The following is a 20,000-nucleotide window of genomic DNA, read 5'->3' on the forward strand; positions in this document are numbered from 1 at the left end:
TGGAGCGTTAGCCCTTCGTCAGAGCGAATCGAGGAATTATGGGTTACGTGTAGTTTTTATAGTAGAGTAGGAGCTACGCGTAGTAGTAGCGTAGTAGCGTAGTAGCGTAGCTCCTACTCTACTATAAAAACTACACGTAACCCATAATTCCTCGATTCGCTCTGACGAAGGGCTAACGCTCGAAACGTCAGCTTTTAGAATCTCTGTACGGTGGCCAATTTACATTATCAACTCCGTTGATAAAACCAAATTTTCCAGGAACTGAATTAGGAGGTGCGGTGTCGAAGTTACGACAGAAAGTTCAAATTCACTGCTTTGTGTTTACGTTCTCCGTAAAACTTAAGAATTGGTCATTTCACGTCGCAGAGTTGCCGAAAACGTGAAAGAAATGTACAAAAATGAAAAATGCACCTGCAGAGCTTGCGAAGCTATTGTTTTTTCTCATTAAATATGCCAAATGTGTGACGTTTTCGTTGCCGTCGCGTCGTAGATCTTAAACCCTCTTTTTTTTTTTAATTAAATGTTGATGATGTGTTGAAACCATTTGCCCACCTCAGCAGTCAACATCATTCAACAAACCGAACGGATTTTGAAGCAACTGTTGAAGGCGTTTAATAATTAAACAATCGGCCCTCAGGGGTTGTAGCCTGAGCAATTACTGTAGGTTTAGCTCTTCTACCTCAGTTTCGGTTATTTGTTATGATGAAAAAGGATACTCCGATTAAACAGTTTTAAGGTATGTCATAAAGAAAACGCAGAGATGCGTCTCTTTTCGAATTTAATAAAATAAAAGGTTTTCAGCAAGGCCACATATGGATTTCTTTCGTAAAATAGCAACTCTTAAAAATAATCAGTATTGTTGTTGTTGTTGTTGTTGTTGTTGTTGTTGTTGTGGAAAGACGGCGACATCCTCTCGTAAAACGATTTTAGAAAGGAAAAAACAGGAAAGCAAACTAAATCAAAATAAAAAAGAAATTAACTCGCCCGATATGGGACTTGAACCCATGACCCTCAGATTAAAAGTCTGATGCTCTACCGACTGAGCTAACCGGGCTAGCGTGAAAAAATACGGAGAATAACTATATATTTTACAACACAGGTGGCAGTCCTTGGCACACACAGGCTGCTTTTCCTACGCTTGACCACTATCAAGGATAGTACCGCACGCAGATCATTCGTCATCTTGAGAATACATGCATGTTGCCGGTGTTTGTGTGGACAAAAGTAAACTGCCATCTTGTTTTAGAACAAGGATCTGAATACATATTTAGCCTAGGGGACTGATTAGAATTTGCTCTTTGTAAGTTCAATTCCTTGTAAAGATGTTAAAGTTTGGAAATGATCCGCGGCCCTGTAAATGTATCTTATGTTCCCACCCTGGTCAGAGATTTTCTCTGTCCTTGTGTAGGGCCATTTTCATTAGTAGGGCTAACGCTCACATGGTTCATATGGGGTAGAACCAAGCACTTCACATTACACTCTAATCAGTTAAGCCTGTAAATGTTGGCTGTCCAATTTTGCGGCGTCATTCGGTTGGCGAGAAGGGTCGATGGTGGGCGACCCTGACCAGCATAATATACCAAATGACGTTTGGTCGAGTAATTTCCCACGAAATCAATGAAAATAGCGCATTTCTTACGCCAACTCGATCTAAGCATCCTTTACCGGAAGAAATTATAATTATCAGTCGGGCATTTTTTAAAATATCAATTTAGATTTTAGACATTTTACGCATTTACAATATATTGTAGTTAATCGAAAGTGATAAATTCTTTTCCGTAGCTGAATAAATTACAATGAACTTGACGATAAATAATAGATTGCCTTCGGCAATTTTTGCTAATTTACAGGAGTTTGTATTATTAAAGATTCAGACAGCACTGGTTTAGTGCTGCTTATTCAGAGGCACGCATCGCGTGTATGAAAGGTGCTTAAATGAAGTCTTCTTTCCTGCAGAGTCATCAGAGTAACACTCGGGTCATAATTATTTCAAGCCGTACACTTTACTTATTTGATATTACATAACTCTGTTAGGAAAGATTTCAGTCATTGAAAGAAAATCTACTCTCACGGTGATATTTATGATGACCGTCAATTTATCAGCTTCAAGTGCGTCGTTTACGTCTGCTTGTCTCGCTCTAAGAGACACGCCGGCCAATTGATTTTTCCCTCGAGTTTGGTTGTGTAATGTCCAAAATGTAAAGAAAACGAAACTTGAGCAAAATGTGGTAGTTGCAACCGGTTCAATGTTTAGGGACATAAAGAAGATGGATAGTTCTTACCAGTTGACCTCGCGGTATATTGCTTTTGTCACTACGCCCACACTCTACGATCAGCACGAAAGGCTCTAAAATGCTTGAATAATTATGATTTTAAAAGCATTGAACTTTGTTTTCAAAGGTTTGTCATTAATTCAACATTACTTCGGTGATTATTTGTCAAACAAGCAATTGACTGCTAGACAGAATAGCTTTTTCGCTTTTGTGGAAAATATCGTTTCAGTTTAGGAGTTCACTTTTGGCTCTTGATGGGTCACTTTCTTGGTGAAACAAATATGTCAAGAAAAAAATACGTTGTAGATGCTAAAAATAACACAAAACCACAGAGTTGCGTTATTACAGGCCAAACTGACAAACAACATTATCGAAGGTAATAAGTTGTTGCAGTTTCACGAAACAGTAAAGACTGCAATACAACACTGAGGCAGATTTTTGTGCAATTTGGCAAAGACGTTTTCATAGAATTTCTCCCATAACTTGAATCGCAACTTTTTTGGGATCAGGCACGCACCACCCAATGAAAATACTCCTTCATGCATCGTCATGTCACCATCAAGAGTGACTTGGCAAGTTACAACTGGACTCGAGACATGAGGACTGAAACAAAGTTGTGTCACACTTTGCGAGAGAAATTGCTGAGTGTTGCACAGCGTTGACTTACCTTTGTGCCAAGTGTTTGATCTGGATATAAATGACTCACGGTGGCTGGATATTCCAGTCGCACAATTTCATTGGTCCGGGTGAGATTCGAGACTTTGAATTTATTTCTTTTTCATAGTCATTTTTGTGGTTTCTTTGATAACTTGCGTGGTGCCGTTAAAAAAAACGCAGAGCGCGTTTACGAAACTCGATCTTCCAAGAAAAATGTTCAACTTCCTGAACTTCTGCAAAAATCATCTGCAGAAATTCAGCATTCTTAATCGTTACGGTAGTACATCGTGTAAAGGATCGATTACTCAGTGAACTTACTACTGCGTAAACGAGAGATCATCATGATCTTCAAATTTGATGGACGAGCAGTGATATTTATCCGAGAATCAGGGTCTTTGTTCATAATGTTATTCTAATGCCTGCCATCCCGCTTCCTATTTCTTTTATGGTCTTTTAAAATCGCCTCAAGCAAGCAGTTCGCACATAAAACTAACATGCCCTAGGGTTCAGAGTGAAAAATAAAACCGATTAATTAAAGGAACATCGCAAAAAGTAAAGTAAAATAAAATAGAAAAAGCTCCGATTACTGCGATCAATTTTATCCAAAATACTTTTGTCAGCAAGTGACGTAATAAACAATCAAGTACCATCCGGCAAATAATGCAACCAATCAGGATATTAGTCACGGTCGTGCCCTTGTGCCGACAATAAAGTTGCACAATAATTATTCCTCGGTGTGACATCATCACTGTTGGACAACGAATATATCGATACACCTGAGCAGTCGCGCACTCAAATACCGGCCTTACGCCGATGGTTAGTCTTCTTAGGAGCCTATATTGCTCTTAAGTTCCGGTGGATTACTCTACAAATTGAGTAATTTTTCCAAGGGCTGAACATTATGTCTAATAAATCGTTTTGGAAGAGGTAACAAGATGGTACACTTGTTTGATTGATGGGAGGTTTGTGTTGAATTGTTCACCGCGCGCTGTTTGTTGTATTAGCAAGAAGGGTGATATAAAATGACCTCCGTCTTGCCGGCATGGAAAGTTGAACTTTTAGAAAAGAAAAAGAAGAAGGAACAAGATCAACGTCAGAAACTTGAGGACGAGAAAGCTCGCAATGTGGCCATCCCGGAATGGAAAAGATCTCTGTTGGAAAGAAAGAAAGAGGGCTCGAGCGATTTGCCGGAAACAAGAAACGCAGGGCAACCAGGCAGTTTAAGTGTCAACAGTGTTTTTGGCACAAGAATCTTGAGAAAGAACTCCGAGAAGACCATAGCGATCGCTACCGCCAGTCAGAGACCTGTCAGTAAAAGCGAGGATGAACTCATCGACACGAGGAAGGTCTTGCAACATCATGAATTCGCTTCGAATGCTGTAGTCCCGAAAGTGAATAGTTGTGTTACCAATGCTGTCGACAATCCGACTGAGGTGGAACACAGCGGAAACAAGCGGGGCTCTCTTCGTCGAGAGGTTGTAAATGGTAGCGACCATTCGCAGTGTTCGGATCTAGCGTCTCTCAGAGAAGATTTGGAGGTGAAATCAAGCTCAAACGAATCGCACAAGGTAGAGCTTGACAATGAGCTTGTCACAGTTCCTTCTGTTCTTACATACAAACGAATGTTTGAACGGTCGAAACCAGGAAACGACAAGGAGATTAGCGCGTCTTGGAGTGCGTTGAGTACAGAAAGCTTTAAAACTGATTTTAAAAGCAATAAAAGTACTTCTGAAAATACGTTAGACATTGTAAACAACAATGAACAAGCGCAGATTCCAAACAAAAGCTTTGGGAACATTGCACAGTCAGTGTTTTCGACGAAATCAACAAGTGTAACTGAACCTGAAATGTTAGAACACAAAACTTCAGGTCCCTCGTATTCAATTGCACCAAAGCCTTACAAGAATTTTGTCATCACACCACCATGGTTGAAAAACTCTTTACCCAGGAATGTTAATTTTCATCCTGGAAAAATATCTTTTCAGGATCCTCTAGCTACAGCAGCTGATAGGTCTTGTGAAGATTTGCAGCAGTCTGATCAAAACAGAGTCATTGAATCCCCTACCCAGGACAAAGTTGAGAAAATATCAGCTAATAGCAATGTGATAATATCTGCAAGTGCTACTGAACAAGGGAAAGAAAAAGCTCGTGAAACAGATTTCACGGAATATGCTCCACATCAATCAAAGCAGTCATGTGCCCAAGATGAACAACTGGCTGTCAGCCGTGTCGTGGCGAGTGGAAATCAGAAATATGTTCTGATCAGCAGCAAAAGCCAACAAGATATAACTGTTTCAAGTGAAAGGGCTATTGCAGACAATAGGCAAGTAAATACAATTGTTCCAGTTTCCAATGAATCATTACATAGTCAACAAAGGACTGAGGACAGTGTCTCGCATGAGAGATTTATTGACTCTGTTCGCAGCAAGTTTGGACCTTCTGTAGGAAATCAAAGGCGAACATCTTCTGAAGAGAATATTTTTCAAAAAACCAACCAGTCACAGCCAATTAAACAAGAAGGTGTCGTACGCAGAGCTGGACAAAGTAAAAGAACACATCCTAGTATGGTCAGATGGTCAGCTGACGTTTTAAGTTTGATGTCACAACAGATTGACGACAGTGATTTTGACTCATTAACATTGTCAGTAAGAAGTGCATCAAAGATACCTTCAGCAAGTGACAGTCATGCCGAAAGACCACCTCCTCCTACAAAACGATGGACTGCTGATGTGCTTAGTGTGACATCAGTTCAGGCTGATAGTGAAGCACCAGAATTGTCGCCAAGAAGTGATTCCAGTGCAAGGTCCTCACCTGGTAACAGCCTCAATCGAGTTAGGTCATCCTCTTTGTCAGATGTAAGGGAAGAACATGGAGTTGATTACTTCCAGCACAAAGCAAATGTTTCTCAGGGCATTGAACACCGCATGCACAAGCTTATTAGGAAGGCATCTATCTCTGAAAACATTCTTAATTTGGAACAGGAAGGTTCAGATTCACTGAGTGACGAGGACTCGTTAGGGGTAAATGATGAAGACTTTGAGTCTGAAAAAGTCCCAGATGCAATGGACACATTAAAGAATGAAATCACAGGTCACAAAGTCACAGATATTGGCCCAAATGAAAAGGACTCCAAACCACCATTTTCGCCCAGGAAACATAGCATTTCACAGAACATTGAAAACAAGTTGTGCGAGCTGTTTCAACGGCAAGTATCGCAGCAGTCAGATGAAGGTGAATCGGAAGGAGAAAGGACTACAGAATATGATTTTAGAACTTCTACAGACAAAGTGGTGGAAAAGGTAGTAGAGTCAACACCAGAGGAGCTGAAAGATGACCTGACACCCATGGTCACTACCAACAAATCATCTACTTACATTGCACAAAGATTGGGAGAAGAACTGAATGGAGAGCTTGATGAAATGGAACCTGAAAGAAATGCAGTGAAGGGTTCAGTCCATAAGTTGTCATCATTGTTTGGGTCAAGTATTTGGAAACCCAACAAGAAAAATAAAGGCAGCTCTGAAAATAAACATGAACTCAAGGAGGAACCAGGAAGTAAGCCTCAAAAAGATTTATCAACACCAAAGAAGGAAGATAGCAAAAAATCTAATCTTTTTGGTAAATCTCATAAGATTGAAGGAAATAATAAAGAGACAGATTCATCCAATGTGAACATATTCCCTTGGCTCAAAAATCTTGAAAAAGACAAAGACAGGGGGAGTAAAATAGCGAACAATCAATCAAAGAACAAAGGTCATGCTCAGAAGAAAAGTAGTTGGAGGTCAACTAATCAAGATATTGATAATGTGCAGACTGGGTGGCAACCGGTGGGCAAGACTGATCAAGAAACTGATGTTGTGCATGTATTGCAACCAGTCCATAATACTAATCAAGATATCAGTGCCATACACAATGCTGCAAATCCATTGCCACCAGTGCGTAAAACTGACCAAGATATTGATACCTTGAAGACTGCTGCACACGCATTGCGACCAGTCCACAAGGCCGAAAAAGTGAAACAAAGGCAGCTTGTTGGCAAAGTCATGATAATTAGCAATGCCAGTCATGATGATTCCCTTCCAAAAGGGGTGTATCACAAACCAAGTATCCAGCTCCCAGATGAGAATAAAGAAATGGCATCCACAGAAGCAAGAGATTCCAAGTCAGTTATGGGCACTAGAGGAAATGAGGCTCAGATACCAGTGGTAGTAACAGAGCATTGGAATCATAAACAGCATAGTCTGGAAATGGAAAAACGAATGGAAGATTCAGTCCCTGTAACCTCAATTGATGAGGTACCTGTTTCAGCAATAGACATTCCTGAGTTATGTGAGAGTGATGTTGTTGTGTCTGTGATTGACATTCCTGCTTCTCCAGATGTCCACAGTGCTGGGAACTTTGCCTTACTAAATGTTACCTCTGAAGGCTCACCACGTAGTGATGATGACAAAGATGATATTTGTGTGTCAGTGATTGATTTGCCATCACCTGTTGCTAAGGAGGGTGAGCAAAGTATTCCTCAGGCAGGGTACCTGGAGACAGAGGAGATGTTAGATGAAAGTGATACAGATGAGGTGGAAGGAAGCTATGATTTTGCCACAGGAGAAGTTACCCATATAATGAATGGTCACAGTGCTCTGGAAAGTGATGAAGAATCTGATGACGATGCTGATGAAAATGATGATGATGATGATGATGGTGATGATATCCCTATATCCTATATTGGAGCTTCACCCCGATATCAAGTTCCCCAAGTTGTGTTTGATACAGAACCTGTTGCTTTGAAGTCTTGTCTGAGTCCAAAGCCAGCAAGAAAGAAGGTAACACATATTTTTCAATGGCTTTGACACCTATCGAGACCTTTGAGGGGATAGATCTGTTTTTTTTTTCTGGCTCTTGTTGAGAAAAACAGTCTGTAAAAATAAGATGACAGTTTTCTCAAGGAGTTAACAAGAGCAAAAAAATACCTACATGCATGTTAGGTTTGACTAATCAATAGTAAAATCAAATGAGAAGCAGCAAGCAATGATTTGATTTGCATTGTGTTGGAGTAGTGACTTCCACAGACCTTATACCCCTGTGTTGTAATTTTTTCATGTCACCTTATTTCTTTATCAAGAAAAGGCACTATGCAACTCTTATTTGCAACACAAATTGCCATTTAATATAAGTGAAGTTGTAAGCCAGGCCAGTTCTATGATGAGATATCTCATACAGTGTTTAATTGCAGTGCAATTTGTTGTGGTAAGAAAGTGAAGGAAGTTATTTTTTTTGTGTGTGTAGTAGTGCTAACTTGGTTTACAAATCTGACAAATAGGGAAGTGCACATAAAATTGGCTTAGAAATATTTAAGTCAAATTAAATTTAATTATGAACAGAGGAAAAAAATACAAAATATGACTATTGAATGTGATTTTAGATTTCTGTCAACTATGCATTATTAATTCCAATTAAATAATTAACCATACCACATGCAAATTATGCAGATGTGTTCTAAGATAATTTTAAGCCGTGGTATTTTGAGACTATTTAAAGCTGAATGTCCACAGATAACGAAATTAATTATCTGTAGATGTTTAGCTACATTTAGCAATGGCAATTAAAAATCTTAAATGTGATAGTACAAGCTAATTCATACCTTTACCTTACATGTACATTGTATTTGTATGAAAGAAATGTTAATTCTTTTATCAATTTGCTTATAATTTTTATTTTGTAGCTTGTTTAAAATTTCTGCTCCTTATAATAGTGATATTTATAGAAATTATAAATATATTGTCTATGGTTTCTGCAGTTGGCAAAAATAACATTTTTTTTTGTCGGGGTAAATTCTTGGCATTTCGTCCTTCACATCAAAGCACACAAGTAGTAAAGTCCAATATCCAGAATTGTCTGATAATAAGTCTAAAATGAATATTAATCAAGGACTGAAGTCAGAACAATAACGTAACAAATATAACAATATTTAAATTGCACACGTGTAGTACATGTAGTCAACATTCAGCTAATGGGACTAGTTTCTAAAAGAAACTTTGTGATGTTGAGTTGGTGGGTTTTACACTGAAATTTGCAAATTCACATGGGGCCCAGGCTTGGAATGCCAGCCATTCAGTCAGGCATAAAAGGTCACTTTGCAACTGGTTTCCATTGAATATGGACTTAAAATTAAAATTTAAACTAATTAAATTTCTAGAATACTATTATGGGTGACAAATGCATTGTAGCGTGAAAATTCTGTGTGAATTTATAATTTCCTATGTGAAATTACAAAAGTGCTATGGAAGAATTGTTCATGTTATTTTGTCTGATGCATAAGTTTGCCAGCTCTTATACAGTTTGAAGTTTAACTTTAACAAATTTTTATATAATTTATGCTAGTTTGCTTGGCCATTCTATACTGTAGTAAACATTTAGAGACATTTTACCCTTCAAAATATGTTGACACAAAGTTGAATAGATAAATTTCCTTTAGCAGATTTTAAGCAGGCACCGTTGTCAGTTTATTCATGACTATTATTATTATAGTGAATCAGGTGAGAAAGATTTACTGTTGACTGAACTTTGAAACATTGTTATAAACAGCAGGTGGGATTCTAAAGGACTTTTTTGTCAAGCATTTCAGAAACATGTGAACTTAAGATGGCTCAAACCAGTTACAAAACTTTCAAGAGACTGTCCTATTAGAAGGATTGACTCTACGACACTGTATCATAAAACAGCGATGTCATGATACCATATGAAACACCAATAATTATTGTACAAAATGAAATGCTCATAATCATGACTCAATATGCTGCCATAGCAATGGGAGAGTCAACTAAAGACATGCTATATTTTGTCTTTAGTTCCTTGTATCTCTAAAGTGAACTCAGTGACTGCCATTTAATAATAATAATAATAATAATAATAATAATAATAATAATAATAACAATAACAATAATATGTTTATTCACTCTTTATGCTGGAAAGTGATTAGGAGTACGAGATAAAACTCTGCGAACTTAATGTGCGGATTCAATGTATGTTTGGATTCAGAGCCACCTTAAAATTTGAGAAGTTAAGGTGGCTCTACATCTGCTCAACAAAATTTTTTAAATTATGCAAATAGTTTTACCTTGGCCAGCTAATCACACAAATAATGGACTTTGTGCTGCTATGGTAACCAATTATGTCACATTAAGGAGGATATCTGGTAAAGCAGTAGTTCTTTGATAATAATATGGTACTATGACACCAGTATTATCTTAAACAATGTTGTTAACCATTTGATTCCTAAGTTTGAACCCCAGGTGTCAATGGGTTAAGTCAATATTTTTAGTAGTGCAGTCTCTCGAAAAAGCTGAAACTGGTTAGAGCCATCTGAAGCCAAAATGTATTCTTAAAGCTTTTCAGTGCTTGGATCAATACAATGAAACCCACAATATAATGCAATGATGAGCCTCAATCACTTTCCATGAAAAATAAAACTGGGCACAAAGTACGGAAAATCAAAAGGTCTGAGTAGTCATGGTCTTGATGAACGATCCTAGACTTTACTTTCTTTGTACTTGTCAATTATATTCATGTTTTCCACCATTTTCAGTAAATAAGTGCTTAACACATGTCTTGATTCTCTGTTTTGTAGATGAAAGGAAAAGTTTCATTTAAAAGCTCACACACAATCCATGACTATCCATCAGAGGAAGCGTTCATAGCAGTTTATGATGAGTTGCACGGAAACAATGCTATGCCATTGAAAACTTTGCAGAATTACCAACCTTCAGCCTTGGCCAACATGGAAAAGATACTGGAACGTGCTGGAGGCAATCAACCAATACAGGAAATCCCACCGGCATATAGCAATGGGCTTGACAGTGAGCATGATGCAAGTGTTACAGTTGACAATCATCCAGAAATTAAATACACTGATGAAGGACAGGGTTTCACAGATTCCTCTGATTATGCAAGTGCTTTACTTTTTTGAAGTGCTACTATGATAAAAACAATTCACTTCCCATTTTCCTTCAGATTTCAAAAGTATGTTTGCTTGACACCTGAGTGCAAAATCTTGAGCTTCGAATTTTATCCAAAGGATATTTTCTTTGGGTGCAAGTGTAGGATTTCATTGTCCACCATTAGTGGCGTTCAAGACTGACCGATTTTTCGATTGGACCTTGGGGGGTTGGATCGATGATAAGATGATGTCAAAGGCTCACTAGCTTAAATTAAATTAAAATTGTAAATGTAGCTTATTATACATGCAAAAAAGTCTGAAAGTTCGAAACTTTCGTGCTGCTTGTTAATTTAAGTGCATGCACATGCATTGCATTTTTTAAACTAGGGAGTCTTTGATCAGCTCTCTCAAGATTTTAAAGTTAGTAATGAAGGACCATTAATTTGGAAAATTTCAGTCAAAATAAACAGAGTTTTGAAATACAAAGAAACAGTAGAATTGATTTTTGGTCAAAGTAGCACTTTAAAGCCCTTCAATTGAAGTCATGTGAAGTTTGTGGTATAAGCTTTTGGAATTAGGTGTGCAACAAGAGAAGATAGTGAAATTAATCTTGTTTGAATGATCAGGGATGGCTGTCTGTAAAAACTTTGGACAATTCTTACTGACACCAACTGGAGGTCCACTGCTTCTTAGCAAATTGGTTGCCCTCTTCCTGTTGGGTGCCTTGATGCTAGTGATGATGACTGTGGCTTTCTTTTTGCCTTTTGGTGGAAACCTTTGGCTCATCACTCAAAGGCCATCCAAGTTTGTAGAACCCTGTTAGCAGAGATTTTATCTTTTGTTTTGCTTGTCTTTTTCATGTCATGTCATGTCATGTCAAGTTCCATCTCCTGGGAAGGTTGGAGGTCATGTGATACTTTCTCCATCCTTACACTTCCTAATAATACCAATTTTCTTTTTCTGATTGGTCCATGTGCAAATATCATCTAAATACATTTTTCTCTGTCCTCTTGCTTTTGTTCCTTGAACTTTTCCTTCCATGATTATTATAGCAATCATTGTGTCTCATGACATGTCCAAAATATTCTATTTTCCTTTTCTGAATCACATACAACAATCTGCAATTTTCACCAGCCATTTGCAACACTCTCTCATTTGTGAGCTTCTTTATCCAGCTAGTGTTGAGCATTCTTCTCTAACACCACATTTCAAAAGCCTGCAATCTTTTCACCAAGTCTACATGTAATGTCCATGTTTCAGGTCCATATAATAAAACAGACCACACGTTTTCTTGTTGCCAAACTAACTTTTGAATTGGACAAAAACTTTCTCAACTGAACAAATTGAGTCAAGATTTGCTTCCCATTATCCTAATCTTCACCCCTTTTTCACGCCTCACATCTCTTGTAATTTCGCTTCCAAGATGGCAGAAATTATCATCTTCTTTTATCTTCTCTTCTCCAACTTGCAGTTTCACTTTTTTGAGCATTTTCACTGTCTCCAGATGATAACTCCTCCTCTGATTTCTTGCAGATCTGCATAGCTTTAGTTTCCATTAGTTTCCTTCAGCTGTCTTTACTGATGTTAAACATTATACTTCCCCACATGAAAAACCTCTGCCATGAAAAAAATTCCTTTTTTCCTTTGAGTTTGTGCTGTAATGTTACTTACAAATTTTAAAAGGTCATCATCTTTCTATGATTTGCTAAAATGACGACTTCTTTCAGGCACTGTGCACATGCAGTTTGTCTGAGAGGCAGGTGATCACTTATATAGTGTCTGCTGTGATGAGAGTTAGAGGTAAATGCAGCCATAAAAAGCTGAACAAAATGAAAGGAACAAAATACATGTAAAAAAAACGTTGCTATTACTCTAAGTTTGTAATGCAGTGATTGTGTTGAATAAATAAGTCTCGGTTACACCATCAACTGACTCCATTGTAAATGAAGAAACTAAGTTTTTGTCTCTGAATAACATTTATTGCGTGATGATTGTTATCAATACCAGAATTTTACAGTATTTTTTGTATGGAATGGTGACTGGTATAATATTGTTATTTATCCTACAGAATTACCTGTTGTGCCATTTCTACTTTTATTTATTGGTTTTAAATGCTTGAAATTAAATGGGCAAAGGTACATATATGTAAAAGCCATTTTTTTCACAAACTGGTTTGTGGTTTACTGTGAGGACACTCGAACCATGAACACTTTTTTTTTTTTGTACATTTTTTAAGTGACTATAGAATGTGGGCTCGTCCTTTTGACAAGAGTATTTAATGTTTTTACACTTACAAAATGCTATACATATAACACTATACATCATAAGAAGAGCCTTTATTTCTTCGTCTTCGAAAAAAATGTCAAGTGTTCACGGTTCAAGTGTCCTTACTGTAACAACGGTCACAATAAACTCTAAAACCTTTATTTAATCCTGGTATTAGCCTAGGAAATGTGATTCCTTTCTAGCTCTTTGCTTTGAGTTTGAGGTTATTCAAATAGACAGATATATATTATTTGAAGACGATGAATTGTCTGTATTATGTAGACTTAATAATGGCCAAGGGAAAGAAGGGCCAAATATAGCCACAAGAATATTGTTTGTACATTAATGTATTACGAAACAGTGTTGTTTTCGTACAGCTTCTTGTATAAAGAACCAACATGTCCTTCACAGGTAGATTGCCTATGAAAGATTATAAAGGAAATGCAGCATCTTAGAAAAACGTTAATTTAAATAGGAAACTGTCATTGCCATGATCTTGTACCAGGCAGTACTATATCTATTTTGAAGCATTAAACTGTGGTTTAATTTTTAATTAAACATAATAATAGTATTATTAAATTACTATTTTTATGCACTTGAACACAAGTTGAACAGAAACAACCATTAGTTTTTGGGGGGTCAGGAAGAAGCTCTCGTAAGGTAAAATGTTATTGGCTTACCAACCCAACTGAAAATAAACCATCAAACAACAGAAGCAGCGACTTAGACTTCAAAACAATAGAAGCTTCTACACTATCCTTTTTGAAATGACAAAAGCCCAAATATGCAAACCCTCATAATGATAAATTTGTTAATTAGTATATCAAGGGGCAACCACTTGGGAGCCCTATCATGAGTACTGGGTTTGACTTACATAGAGCGGTTATCAATTGAGTGTCGAAAGCAATAATAATATTATTAGTGAATAGCTTTGGTTTTTCATTATTTCACTCAGTGATTGGTTCAAAGTTCTTGTGCCACTTTTTCAACCAATCAGAAGTGAAACCAGAACCAATTGTGGCTTATGCGTGCACATTTTCCTGGGCTTCAAGGTTTCATTGGTTTACTGTTTCAGTCCTTTTTGATTGCCTAAAGTAATTGCTTTGGTTTTGGTTTTACGACACTCGATTGAAACTTGCTCCATCCCAAAAATGGTGTAGATTATATCCTTTGGGAACCCCCCTTCTATCTTTTGAATTAAATGTTCTAATTGTCTGAAGCACAAACATTATGGTCTTATAATATGTTGGAACATTGCAATGAGATTACCGGTAGATCAAGGAACTGGAATGTCTTGCTGTTGACAAGGTTTATGACCTTAGAGTGTCAGTGCTGCTATTATTATTATTGCCTAGGAAAATGAAAACTGAGTGAAAGGCCCTAATAAGAAATTAATCCTTCATCCAAAAAGCTGAGTGAGCAGAATAGTGATTACCGGAAAATGTGGTTTTGAGAACGAATAACCACAATTCCAACTCTTTCTAATTAGCAGTAGCAACTGCATGAAAATAGGGACTTGTAATCTGCTTTCAGATCACTAGGTGTTTTTAATAATTAGATGAAGTAAAATTGTGTAGGGCTTTAACTCTTATTAATGGAAACAAAATTTAACGTAAATCTCAAAGTACAGCTTTCTGTGTATCAAATAACCTCTCTTCGTAACTATCACTTCATGTAAGGTTCTTCGTTGATCCAGGCCACTTACTGCCTTCTTGTTGTGTTTTATATCTTTAGAATTATTGTCAAGTAAAATGAAGCATTCAGACTTAAAAAGTAATTTATATATAATTCATTTGGCAATTTAACCCATTGATGTCCAAACCGGCCGAAACCGGCCAGACTTAGTATTTTACTCTGTCTAACGCCAGACAATTTTACTCGTCAATGGGGAACCCCTGGGAGTCAGTGGGTTAAAGATTTTCTGTGACATTCAGTTCTGTTATGCAGAAACAATAATAATAAACCAACAGCCCCACTCTCCAAGGTTCAACCAAGGGGGGGGGGGGGGGGGGGGACATTTTATTTTTTCTCTTGGTTTAGCTTGTGGTTGAGTACACTAAATCAGTAAGAGTGGATGTGTAAAGAAGTTAGTGCAACTTCTTAGTAGTTGCCTTTTGTGTTCATCTTTTTGGGTATTGTAAAGAACTAAGTAAGTAAATGAGAACAATAAAGTAATTTGAAAGTTCTTTGTGGTGAAGTTGCTTTGAATGCACATCTTGTTAGCTGTCCAGTAAATAGAATGAAAGGCCTATCTCTCTGAGTTAATAATTACTGCGTAGCACTTCTATTTTGCAGGGTTTAATTTTTGCAGACTTTTGCAGATGGTTCTTGATCTGCAAAAATAAGTTCCAAGCAGAAAAAAAAATGCCGGCAAAATTAAAAACTGCTAAAACTTGCTCTTAATCCACTTGTGTTACTATAAAACATATATTGGGGTAGAGTCAACATTGGCATAGACTGAGTCAACTCCTGCAACAGACCAACCATGCTCTACCAGTAGCTCCTGAAGCGCTTCTGCAGTTGCTTGCACAACAGATGTTATTGTAAGTGGCTGAATTTAGATTTATTTTATTTTTGCATTTTATCAGCCGCTTCAAAATTGGCTTTTACAGATAACTGTAAATGTTTGTTCTAACCAGAAATGCTTTGTTGTTGTACTGACCGGCTTGTCATTGACTGAAATTTGTTACCCAGAAGTTACAAATTTAAAATTGAAAATATTAAGTTTCCTTCCTTGTTGATGTCTTGCTGCTTCAAAAGAAAACGCAAAAATTAGTTATTAGGGGGAATTTCAGTCAATTGGAGCCGCAACAATTTGTTTCCACAGACCTCAAAAAATCGCAATGTGCAATGCAGTCTACAATGATGTTTTACTGATTTTATAGTCGTTATCTGGGACTAGAAGGCTAGAATATTTTAATTTGAAATTATTGTATAATATTTGAGGTGCCATTTGTAGACGAAAGGGAGACGTGATCCATGCACTTCCTCTTGACAATTTAAGCAATAAATTGGCCTGTATAGACACCTTAAACTCAGGCAGCTTCAATGCCTTTTCATTCTTAATTTGGGAACACACACATGTGCTTAATATGTTCTTATCACATATTATGAGGGCTACAGAACAAAAAATTACAAAGGCCCAACTCTCTTATGGACTGCCTGACTATGCCATTAAATCATTCAATTTCCTGAGGGCACTCTTAATTGTTATCTGGCTGACTTTGGTAATCTATAAAAACCATTAACAAATTGCAATTCCTGGTCCTTCACTTTGCGATCAAGGAACCTCCTCAAGTCATCCACACTGCACTGGCTGGGGGAAGGTCCTTGCATTGCAAACATGCGCAACATGGAGTGGATTCTGTCCAGCGGTAAGCTCTCCAGATTTGTAAGCATACCAACAATGTAAGACCAAAACACCTGTAAGGGAATCAAAAATAGAGATTCAAATTGGAATTAAGACCTCGCAAGATGTAACTTTTAGTTAGGCCACATTCCATTGACAGTAATAAGTAAGTCAAGAACAGTTCAACCACTCAACCCTTTGGGGTGTATACCAATAACTGTGACTCCATTTTACCCACTTGTCTCTCAGGAATGTTTTGTCCACATCCATCTCCCCTTACCAAGCATAATTTGCAAAATGCCAGGTTGTTATCAAAGATATGGTGACTGGGATAATAGGAAAAAATTCCAAGTGCTCCTTTGCAGGAGTAGAATCTGGGACCTTCAATGACTAGTTCAGATGCTGTATCTCTGACCTATGGTAGACTCGTGGGAGCTAAGGCCATCAAACTAGGTTTGTGTAACAGTTGATAATTATTCGCCAAGGGCGGGGCAAAAAGGTCGTTTAAAAAGGTGAATACATACAGACACAAAGTCAAGGTTTTTATTCACCGATATTCACCAAGCCTGAGGTGAATAACAATTGTTTTTGCATAATTAAATTAGGTGATAATTTGAAAAAAATGCATTTTCTTTGAAACAATAGTTTCCCTATCTGTCACCTTGACTGCTTGCGGCCATTTTGAAAAAAACACTTAGGTGCTTATCACGTAATAATCACCTCAAGTGCAACAAATCAGTGCAGACATTTTTCAATAATCACCAAGATAACAGTACTAATAATAATACCAGCGATAGTATTGGGATCTCCTTGTCAGAATGGAGCAAACATTTTCTTCAGTACACGGTTGGTATTTATACTCTCCCCTTTCAATGAAACAAGTAAGAGCTAAGGGATGAAGCGGGGAAATCTTTTCAGATAAAAATAATTTCCTCTGCACCAGTTTCCATCACAAGCTAAAAGTTACTACATGTACTATTTATTGTTCCAGCTCAAGCCTAAGAGCAACAATAATGATGATAATAATTGCATTTTTTTAAATGAAATTATTGTTATAAAATTATTGTTGTACAAAGCCTTCTTGCACAAACTGAACTTATAACCATGAAGGAACAAGCATGTAGCAACCTGACCTTTTTGGTGTAAAACATGTTCCTTGTTGTAAGAAACAGCAGTCAATGAAAGGACAAACCTGTAGTTCTTCTTCTCGCTGATCTTGTGAAGATGCCATCACAGATTCAACCTCTGCATCCATGACAACATCTGACGACAAAAACATAACAACTTGTTCTGAAAACATTGAAAATTAACTGTAGCCATTTCAGGGACATTTTGGCACTTGTGGGTGAAACCTTACAAAAAACAATGCCTATGTATCTTCGTACCAAAGAAAAAGACTGCAGATCTACATACGAGAGGATGACTTCTTGAAGGAACAGCAATTTTCAGTTGCTATATTATAATAATAATTATAGCTTCCCATCCTTTCCAGCCATTATAACAAACAAACAAATAAATTGCTGATCGTCAGACATTAACATTGGTGTACCTGATATCCTTTGCTGTCCTTTCTGCCTTTCTACCACTACAAAGGTGTCTGAAGATTCTTCCTTGAGGACTCCCTGACTTATCCAAAATCCAAGTCGTCTTCGAAGTAAGCCAGGCGGAGCCTGCATGACGCCACTTAGCTCCTCTAGAGACCAGCGTTCTGAAAAAACAAATTGATGAATGATAAGAAAGCAGGGATGGGGAAGTTGTGAGAGCATACTTATGTTAATTTTGGCCTTCAAATCCTGGACTTTGTTTTGAGTTTTTTTTTGGTATTTACTCTGCAATGAGAACGATACTTCTGGCTTTACATTTCCTATCTTCACAAAACTGAAGAATCTAACATTTCCTTTCAGTTTGATTGGGTTTGAACAAATTCAAATGACACCCAAACCAAAGCAAAATTGACCATTCAAGGCTTTTTTTTATCGCTGTTATTCAATGGATGTTGTTGTTTTTTCTATTGGATGTTATTTATATTCATTTTTCTAAGAATAAACATCCAACTGCTTGGCTTTGACAATCTTACATGGATGTGACATTTTTAAAATTAAAAAAAAAAACAAACTATAATTTTTGCCATGTTTCCCATTTCTTTTGAGATTATGAAATATTAGTTTGTCCAATATACCTTTGTCTTGAAAGTGCATGAGGGCAGTGGCCTGAGCAGGAGTGACAGACAATGACAATGTGCGATCAGCTAACTCAACATCAATGTCAACCAAACCCAGGTGAGGCTTCCATCGCAGGGTACGCATGCCTTTCAATGCCTCAAATCCATGAGTGTATTCATCCATAGCTCTAATTAGTGAGAATCCAAAGGTTCACAAATTAATTCCAACGAGAGTTCTTTTTTTTTTTTTGCGGGGGGGGGGGGGGGGGGGATTTTTATAGCAGAGTCATATTGATAAAGGGCTTTGCCATTTTTTACACTCCACTAACAATGATAGGTGTAAAAGTCTTGCCTGCAGTCTCTATCACTGAGCAGTTCTCAGTTTTTTAGCTCTACAATTGTAGATCTTATCGAAATCAAGCCATCATTTGCTACTGTCCTCTCCCTCCCTTTAGTTAAGTATCAGTAAGCGTTTCCACGTGACAAACACGCTTTGACTGTGCATGGTGGTTACTGCTTACGGGTTGCTGTTGCTTACTCTATCCGCACTAACTTGTGGCTCCCACAGAGCATTTATCTATCTTCACCACTCTCATCTATCAGTGGTAAGTTGACTTACGATAATAATCTTATTGGCAAAAATAAATATTTTGACTTCACCTTTGCACTTCTTCTGGAACTTTGAGTTTTTCTTCTCGAAATGCAGGCCAAAATACAGCTGACAAAACCATGGCCGTCAGTGGGATTGTGTTAGACTAACAAAGAACGAGATGAAAAAAGAAAAAAGCCATAATGTACTTATTAATATGTATCATCAGAACAACACATATTTAAGTTTGAATTACTAACCTGAATTTAATTTAAAATTACACTATGTATCATCTAAGACAAATCTTTTTAATCGGCAATTAAAGCAAATGTCATAGCTAAAGAAAACAATTCTTGAAAATCTGAAAAGCAAGAGGTTTGCAAACACTATCATGAATGTTTTATTAATTCCAAGGAAAAAACAAGTGATACAGCTTCAAGAGCTTGCAAGGGAACTCTAGTACTGAGAGCATGCTTTCTTATTAACTTGTCACAGGTTTTCTTCCCAGACTTGGTGCTGTACATGTACGTGTATGAAATTGTTTAGTCCCAAGCACTCTGCTCCAAGAGGGTTTCCTTGGGTACTCCTTTATGCCCCATTTTCTAAAAAATGCCTGATTTTGACCAGAGTATCGAAAATTTTACATCTTTTGGGAAACGTGTTATAATCATGGGTGATTTTAATATTGATCTCTTAAAATGTGAGACATCTTACAGCCATGATTTTTTATCTTCCCTCCAAAGTTGTTTCCTCATACCTTCTATTGATAAACC

General features: G+C 37.3%; 2 protein-coding genes and 1 non-coding gene across 4 annotated transcripts in view; 1 reads left to right on the forward strand and 2 right to left on the reverse strand.

The window, feature by feature from the left end:
* Positions 1-981: 981 nt before the first annotated feature.
* Trnak-uuu (transfer RNA lysine (anticodon UUU)) lies at positions 982-1,054 on the reverse strand. Its single transcript has one exon. It is a non-coding gene; the product is annotated as a tRNA-Lys (tRNA).
* A 2,777-nt stretch (positions 1,055-3,831) lies between these two features.
* LOC138025944 (uncharacterized) lies at positions 3,832-11,029 on the forward strand. Its single transcript, XM_068873088.1, has 2 exons — positions 3,832-7,750; positions 10,555-11,029. The coding sequence occupies exons 1-2, from the start codon at positions 3,953-3,955 to the stop codon at positions 10,891-10,893; spliced, it is 4,137 nt and encodes a 1,378-aa protein (XP_068729189.1). The 5' UTR covers positions 3,832-3,952; the 3' UTR covers positions 10,894-11,029.
* Positions 11,030-15,669: 4,640 nt separating this feature from the next.
* Positions 15,670-20,000, reverse strand: part of LOC138025954 (anaphase-promoting complex subunit 2-like) — a 19,106-nt gene continuing 14,775 nt past the window's right edge. For both annotated transcript variants that reach the window (XM_068873109.1, XM_068873099.1), the window contains exons 17-21: positions 19,299-19,393; positions 18,657-18,826; positions 18,027-18,185; positions 17,670-17,740; positions 15,670-16,551 (exon numbers count right to left, since the gene is read on the reverse strand). In XM_068873109.1, coding sequence (XP_068729210.1) covers positions 16,339-16,551; positions 17,670-17,740; positions 18,027-18,185; positions 18,657-18,826; positions 19,299-19,393 — 708 coding nt within the window. In that variant the 3' untranslated portion in view covers positions 15,670-16,338. The remainder of the gene's footprint in view (positions 16,552-17,669; positions 17,741-18,026; positions 18,186-18,656; positions 18,827-19,298; positions 19,394-20,000) is intronic.

The sequence above is a fragment of the Montipora capricornis genome, chromosome 2 (assembly GCF_036669925.1).
Source record: "Montipora capricornis isolate CH-2021 chromosome 2, ASM3666992v2, whole genome shotgun sequence".
Lineage (NCBI taxonomy): Eukaryota > Metazoa > Cnidaria > Anthozoa > Scleractinia > Acroporidae > Montipora > Montipora capricornis.

Excerpts from the sequence above, each read along its gene's own strand:
- LOC138025944 (XM_068873088.1), top strand. The coding sequence starts at position 3,953 with ATGACCTCCGTCTTGCCGGCATGGAAAGTTGAACTTTTAGAAAAGAAA. Across the intron at positions 7,751-10,554 it reads CAAAGCCAGCAAGAAAGAAG|ATGAAAGGAAAAGTTTCATT; the intron begins GTAACACATATT and ends TCTGTTTTGTAG.